This window comes from Agrilus planipennis, unplaced genomic scaffold (genome assembly GCF_000699045.2).
Source record: "Agrilus planipennis isolate EAB-ADULT unplaced genomic scaffold, Apla_2.0 scaffold66, whole genome shotgun sequence".
NCBI classification, from domain to species: domain Eukaryota; kingdom Metazoa; phylum Arthropoda; class Insecta; order Coleoptera; family Buprestidae; genus Agrilus; species Agrilus planipennis.
In genome coordinates, this window is record NW_020438868.1 from 929647 (window position 1) to 938171 (window position 8525).

At 34.3% G+C, this 8525-nt stretch overlaps 1 protein-coding gene across 1 annotated transcript; it reads right to left on the minus strand.

The window, feature by feature from the left end:
- Nucleotides 1-4463: 4463 nt before the first annotated feature.
- LOC108734705 (nucleoporin Nup43) lies at nucleotides 4464-5793 on the minus strand. Its single transcript, XM_018466355.1, has 4 exons — nucleotides 5518-5793; nucleotides 5219-5471; nucleotides 4948-5163; nucleotides 4464-4893 (listed from the first exon to the last, which is right to left on the minus strand). Exons 1-4 carry the CDS (start codon nucleotides 5737-5739, stop codon nucleotides 4517-4519), a joined length of 1068 nt encoding a protein of 355 aa, XP_018321857.1. The 5' UTR covers nucleotides 5740-5793; the 3' UTR covers nucleotides 4464-4516.
- Nucleotides 5794-8525: the final 2732 nt, after the last annotated feature.

The window sequence follows — 8525 nt, forward strand, 5'->3', positions numbered from 1 at the left end:
ATTTCAGTATATTATAATAATTTTTAAAATACTACGACACCTAACATAATGACCAGTAAAAAATAAAATACAGAATAAATTAATTAGTATTTCAGTTTGCAATAATTATATTTGTATTTAAACAATATCCTTTAACATCTTAAGAAACATTTTTTTTGTGTTGCTATAGCAATATTTTCACGAAGAGAAGAAGACTACTGTATTTAATGAAACCTTAAATAATTGTCTTATTAAGATAGAAGTAATTCGTTTGAAAATCAAAGTAGAAAATATTTGTTTCAATACGTGAAACACATCAAAAGTATTCAAATAAATTTTTGTATTTAAATAAGCGCTCAATAAAAGTAATTATTAGCTAGGTATACACATTTGTATGTAAACGTATTTTCTACTATTTTACACAAGTATAATACCTATCTATTATAAATCTAATTTTGTATTACACTTTCACTTACCAACCAAATGGTGATAATTATGTTTACTCGTTGATTATCCTTTTTTCTTTACACAAAACATTTCCTAAAAATAGTTTGGAAACTAAACAATAAAACGATTAAGTTATATTACGCAAAATGTATTCCTGTTTTACATTTTTCCGAAAAAAGAGTACTGTTAGTTTAACTGTAACATATTTACAAAAATAAATTGTTCAGGTAAATGTAAAGTTTAAATGCTATCTATATTTTACAAGAATTGACGCTCAAGCATTGAGGTATGACTACATACGAATGTATATTTTTTTTTGGTAATTTTGAAAAAGTTTGTAGGAGCTTTTAATTATTGTGGGTACCTTTTGCGCCATTTATCATTTAAAGGAAGGGCATTTCTTTACCGATTAGGTACTCACTGTTTTAAAATACGTATTCCTTTTTTATAACATTTACTGATTCACTATTATTTTTTCTTGTTTCTTTTTTAATTTATGTTCAATATTACGTANGTATCAGCGTCAGGTACTTAATTGTAGTTTTTTTATGTTATATTTAAAATTTAACATCAAATTTGCTTCCAGGGGGTCGTGGAAGTGCCTGCGGCGGTGGCCCTATTAAATTAGTAACCACCTCTGCAAATCAAACATTTGCTGCCAAACTAACAGAAACAACGTCTGTGCACCACGTCCCCGTTACTGCGTCTGCTACCAACTCTATGAGCCTAGGTGGCGGTCCCAAACCATCGAAAACTGCCACCCAAAATTCCCTTAATGTTCCTCTGCAAGGTTCCACCGGTCCATCGTCGCCTTTACAACAGCAACACCAGCAGCAGCAGCAACAGTCTGTTCTCACTTGTTCACCGAAGCACCACCGACCACCACCTACGGCTTCTGCGCCTCCGAGTCTCCAGCAGTTCCAAAGCGTGGCTAAAATGCTCCCATTCTCGGCCAATAGTGGGACGTGTTCTTTAAAAACCAGTGCCCTGAAGACGGCTGAAGATACGTGTCGAACGACAACGTTAACAACGCAAGAGTACTCGCTGTTTAACTCGATGGCTCAACAGCCAACGTGGCGTCAAGAGAGCGAATCTCACAAACAGCCAGTAAACTTCGCGGCCGTAACCGGCGGTGGTATCTCGCAATCAACCACCCCACCTAAATTCATCGATAATGATCCACCTCCACAAGTGGACGCGTCTAAAGCACCTGGTTATCGCGGTGGACAAACCAGTAGCGGAAATTCGAATAGCAACGCTATGTGTTCGCCGGTTTCATCGAAAACGAGCAGTAACAGCACTACACCTCCAAGTTTACCGGCGGCGTCGTCTTCTGCGTCGGTCGTCAATTACCAAGGTTTCGAATCGCCAAAAAATCAACCGCAATTAGCTCCAATCGGTACGAATATGATTCACGGACGCGTACCTTCAGCAACAAACAACGGCCAGCAGCAACAGCCTCAACAGCCGGAGCAACATTTCTACTCAAACGGGGGTGGTTCTGCCGACCCTCATCTACCACCGGCGCCTACATCGCGTTCGATGCATCATCTTGCGCATTCCGATACCACACTGTATAAATCAGTATCCGCGAATTTTGCAGATAGTCTTTTGACTATGAACTCGGCCACGGAAGCTGCTGTTGCCGCCGCAGCAGCCCAACAACAACAGCAGCAACATTTACTTTCCTCATACCATCATCAGCAACAGCAACAACATATGAGTTACTCTCAACAACAAGTGGCACCGATATCCACGCCGTCGGTTACCATGTCTCGACTAAATCCCAAAGCTCCTGACTTTGCTAGTTCAATGCAGCAGCAGCAGCAGCAACACGCAAAACAACAGCAACAGCAACAACAACATCCAGCGCACATGTTCAACGGTTATCAGCAACAAATGACCAAGAACGCTGCAGCTGCCGCCATTGGAACCTATCATCGCCAACAGCAACAACCGCAACCTGGAGCCTCTTCGCCTTCTCCACATAATAGGTGGCTTCTTATGCAACAGCCCTTCACTCAACAACAGCAGAATGAATTGATGAGTGGTATGGCGGGCATGACGTTACATAGCATTGCCCGAGCGACTGGCGGAGACATACTGGAAAATGGGGCCGATCTAACAACTGTGAACGGATCGCCTGCGATGTCTCCTAACCTGCCCTCTTCCCATAACATTCATCTAAGTGATGGCACAGGACATTACGTTGATGATAACAGGAAACCACCTCAGCCCATAGGCACTGAGAGAGCACGCAAGTCGCAAAATCCTCTAGTAGATAGTAGTGGAAGTAGTAGTTGGATGTTTGGGAACGAATCCAAGATGGTAGTTGGCAGACCCTGGAGTGGCATAGGCAATTATGATCGCTATCCTGTAATAAGGAATCAAATGGAAGCCGATTATATGACGCACCCAATGGATTCCTACCAGGTAAAGTTAAAGTAAATATATAGTTACAACAAAAACATCACTATATTATATTTATTTGTATAGCAAGGGCTGCCTGTTGAAAATCCTCACGCCTTCTCCAGCAGCGCTCCTTTCCTCCAAGCGTTCCTTCTGCAGCATCAGGCCAACATGCATCCGTTGGATTATGGGCAACCAGACGCTTTAAAAATGGAACAGCCACCATGGGATCCGCGCCCCAATATCGCCGACTTGCAGGACAAAAATCACGTAAGTTTACAAGCCTCTTTCGACTTATTGTCCCTATTGCTTTGAAGGAAAAAATGAAGCTTTTTATGATTTACGATACAGTTTTGTATTGCTCCGCTATACAATTAGATTTTTGCAACAAGTGTATATGTAATTTTTTTGTTTTTTGAGTAAATTAATACAAACAACTGTCTTACTCGTTGTCTATTAAAACTGAGATACAAACTTTATTTTAGTTAGAGGTAATAAGTGAATATTAAACTTGATTTTTGTATAATACAAAATTCCAGTTTTAATGGGTGCGCCTGTATTGAATGAACTTTATCATTTTGTCTGGTATTTCTTAAGGGTTCTGAATTATGATTTTCTGTATACAGAATTAACTAAAATCGAAATTTTAGGGATGGACTGGATTGGGTGGGAAATGGAACCAGTAACCGCAACCGTACGCTGATTTATTTAAAATAATTATTATGTAAAAGTATAAAAATATATCAACCAACTTTGTAAGCAGGAGAAGCCTTATCCTTTGTAGGGGTTTTTCTCGATTGGTGGATACGTACGTATGACAAAAAAAAAGAACATCTAATAGAGTAGATAACAACTGCGTAATCGAAAAAAAAAATAATAATGCGGTCCTGCGGTCCATTTAATAACAGCAACAACTTACAACCCGCAGAAACGATAGAAATAGATGATATAAAAAAAGTAAATAAAGAACCTATTCGTAGTACATTTTTGCATGAATAATTCGTTTGATAACTGCTTATAGTTTATCACTGTTACTATCCTAACGATTACTATTATTTGTAGCGGATTTTCGGAAGCGTTGTCGACTCTTTAGCTTTAACGTGAAGCCGGTTCAGACCGATTTTAGACACATAATTGATGAAATAAAAAAGTATAATAATTATATAAAAAACACATAAACATTATAATAATAATGAATATTAATAATTTACTATTATATTGTAGTAGATGAGCAGTGGATTCTTTTTGTTTTTATTCTTTTTCGAGGGATTGGCGATAGGGGGCAGACCGTCGATGTAAGGCAGACATACATAAAAAACACATACACAAAAATACACACGCGCGCGCGATTTATTAATTTGTTCTCTATTTTTTATTTCCTATCATACTACTATGTAAGTGCAGTGTTCGTATCTCGCAGTATAATTGCTGTTCCAATTACGATGATGCAAGGGTGTCACTGGATCCCTTAATTTGTAGGTTTATTATTATACAAATAATGTAATATTGCTTGTACATGAAGACTTAAATATATATCTTTATGCACTGTGTCGACTACTTTTTTTTCATTCTATACCCTGAATTAGTAATAACCAAAGAATAAGAAAAGAAGACGTAAATATGACTAATAAATTTTAAGCATCTTTTTATAAAAAAGAAAACTTTATTTAAACCAAAGAACTTAGTTGATATTAACATTGCTGATTAAATAAATGGCTTCATTATCACACCCACATAAAACTCGGTCTCGACTCAAATCTAAACTGTTTATAGGAAAATGTAGTTTAGGCATTAAATTAAATACTTCAAGTTTGTTTTTAACGTTATCGCTGATATACCAGGGATTATGATCGGTCTCTTGAAGATTTAATAGTTTTGTATGGGTATTAGTAGCAGGGGAAGAACTTAGCCAGTGCCATATTTCTCCTGCAGTTGAACAACTGAACAAATGATCTGGATGATCAGGATGAAACATTATCTCTGAAATGCTTTCAGTGTGAACAGTCAACAGATTCACAGGAAAGGTATTTTTGCGTAGATCCCACACAGTAATTGACCCTAAACTCATAAACAGATTAGTAACAATACAACTAATAGCAATTAAACTATTACCTTCTTCATCACCTGTAACAAGTATGTGCTGCTGGGATGGATGAACAGCTACACAAGTCACTGCTATTTGATCTTGTCCTAATATAAAAGAATTACATAGTGAACTCTGATTTTGGCGAAAATCCCAAATCTTCAATAGTCCACGGTTGTTGCCTGTTAGAACTTCATTAAATTTCAAAAAAGTTACACAGTTTATACAACAACTGTCTGCATTATCTAAAAGTACATTACATTTATTAAGTTTTTCAAAATGCCTACGTTTGTGTCTTACTATTGGAATAGACAATATTTTGATGTTGACTTGTTAGCAAATTTATTCTTCCATCTTCTCCACAAGTTACTATGTCATTTTTATAACATGACAATGAAGTACACGGAGCAACTTCGTTTTCTGAAAAGTTGTGAATCTTATTCCAATTAATGCATGCTTCAATGTCAATTAATTCCTTTTCGTTTGATGTAATTCTCATTAAATAAACTGATCCATAAGATGATGAGACAACGAAAGAATCCAAATCTACAAACTGTATAACAGTTAAGAAAAGTTACTAGTTTCTTTAAAAATTTTACCTGTAATTCAGTTACATCTCCCTGAAATGCACAAGACTTCAGAATAAAAGGATAAGTGTCTGTATCGTCCTTATTCTCTTGGAACTCCCATAATTTGAGGTTATTGTTCTCGTCATCCCAACTCCCGGTAATAAAAACATTGGAATCATTAAAAGGATCAGTCTTCCACCTAATTTTAGACGTTTTATCGGATATAAACGTTGTATTAACACTATGCGACATAATTTATTTATAAAAACAGTTTTGAATTTGACAACTATAAAGCTAGGTTATGTAAGTCGGTTAGCCAATGGCAATTGGCCATCTACTGGCCACTGGTACAAAAAATAGAGAGAAAAGTAAAATACTGCTTTTTAAAATGATATCGAATAATAAAATTTGGATACCCGATCATAGAGGTCGGTACTTCCGCGCGGATATCTAAGTTTTAAAAAACTTTTTTAAAATCTTTCTCTTTTAATTCAATTTAATAAATACTATAAAGAATGTATCCAGTATTATAACATACACTATATATTTATTTTAATGTATATATGTCAAATTTGTTAAATATTGAAACACAAAACAATGTCTATTAATAAAATGTGTAGATTATTATCCTATAATAGTTTATGGCTTTTACTAGATAAATAAAGGATAATTTTATTATTACGATATAATTCGTCTGCAATTTGAGTCGCTTTAAAAACCTGCCTTTTTTTCTTTCCGTATTATTCTGAGGGAAAAAAGAATGTTCATTAATCAGATATTTATTCTTCGTTGTGTGATTTATGTTTGCATTCTTGGAATGTTTGCTTTTACGGAAAATACATACAATTTGACTAGTTTGGTGGCAAAAGGCATGAATTTTTTATAAACTAACGGAAAATACGAAATCGATTCATTCAAGCCATGACATATGGTGAGAAAAGTAATTACTCAAAACCGCACCATGAAAAACTGAAAATAATGTTAATAAATTGACGAGGCTCATGAGTTACTTTAGTAGAAGTTGTTTTAGAAATGGTCATTCTATTCCTTTAATTTGTGATCAGAAAAGCTAACTTTGTTTTCACATTTATTTTATTAACAATATCAAAAGTGCGTAAGAAAAGTGTAGCTACTAAGTATAACTAAGTATATCGCAAAAAAATAGATAATTATTAATTATAGGAAAAATTATCTTTTTTTAGACAATGAACAGAAATATAATTTACGTAATTCCTGGTAACAGAGAAAAAGTAAAGGTCGAAGAAAAGTCTATTTACAAATCTACCAAATTTATGTTAATTTTGGCACAATGTTTTGCCCTTTTCCCTGTGGAAGGGGTGCTAAGTTCGGACGTAGAAGACATGAAATTTCGTTGGAAATCATGGAAAACTTTCTACAGTATTTTATTTGCAATTGGTGTCCTAATAATAACAATTTTACAATTAATAGTGTTGTTTCATGAAGGATTTTATTTTCTTGAAATGGGTACATTATTCCAAATAATAAAATAATTTGTAATTCAATGATAAAATTTTCCCCTTGTAAAACCTGTTTTACTTCAGGACCAGTTGTTTTTAATCTCAGTATACTTTGTACAATAATATTGTTCATAAAATTGTCCATGAAATGGCCAAATTTAATTAAAAGATGGAATTGCGTAGATGCGTCCTTTAAATCGTATGGGTGGCCACCAAATTTGGATATTCGTTTAAAAACCATGACAGCTGTAGTTCTCTTAGTGGCTTTAGGTAATAAAATCATAATGGACCTTTTTGCTTAAAACTTTAAAATAATAATATAAAAAATATAAAACAAACCGCAAAAAAATGCCTGTTTTTAGTTGAATTTACTCTAACAACAGTAAATAGGTGGGTAGTTGCCTATTACAAATGTGAAGGTAAAAAGTCTACATTAGGATTTTTTGAAAAATTTGTTGAAAGTACTTCTTATGGTGATATTTTCAAAATTATGCCGTATTCTACATTTTTTGGGATATTTTCACAGGTAAAGTCTACTCATTATTTATCTTTTTGATTAACTTTAACAGAAAATTTGTTTTGCTTTTCAAAGATGGTGGGGACTTATTGTAAAATTAAAATTATTGCAGATTGTGCGAGTTTTGTCAAATTTTGCTTGGTCATACACCGATCTGTTTATTGGTATCGTCAGTACGCCCATTGCCTTACGATTTAGACAGTTGTGTGTTCATATAGAGGACTCTATTAAAAGAAAAGTAATTTTGTTATTTTTCTGTTATTTAATTAGTAATCGTAATTATTTAGGTGAACAATATCGATTTCTGGAAGAATATAAGGGAAGATTACAACAAACTTTGCATTTTAACAGGGATAATTGACGATAACATATCCAGTATAACATTACTATCTTTTGTAGCGAATTTGTACTTCATTCTCACCCAACTATTTAATACATTAAGGTAATTTTTATGCTGTTGTTTAATAAAAAATATTATCGTCATCATCATCATTGAAATGCGTCTCCAAGCCGTCCAAGAAGTGAAGCCTTCTTATCCTGTACCTCACACTAATATATGTCTACCTCTACCCCTCTATGCTCCTGTTTCTGCTTCTACCGTAGGTCCGTCCCTGTACACAATTAACAAACAATTAACACAAACATTTTTGCTGTAACTATTTTCGTTTAGATACAGAGAAGAAGTTTTATTAAAGGCTTATTATTATGCCTCATTTTTTCTGTTAATATTGAGAACTGTCTTTGTGGCATTGTACGGGGCTTGGATAAATGACGAAAGTAAAAATCTTTGCTACACACTACATAAGGCTCCAGCTTCCGTCTACAACTCTGAGGTATTTCTACAACTTAATGTTATTATTTTCTTACAATATTTTTTTTGTAGATATCAAGATTTATAGATCAAATTCATTTTACAGAAGTAGCATTAACTGGAATGAAATTTTTTTACGTAACCAGGGGGGTTGTCTTAAGTGTAAGTCATTTTTCTTGTGTAAAAATTATTATTTACGTATTTAATAAATTTAGTTCTTAATTGTTTTAGA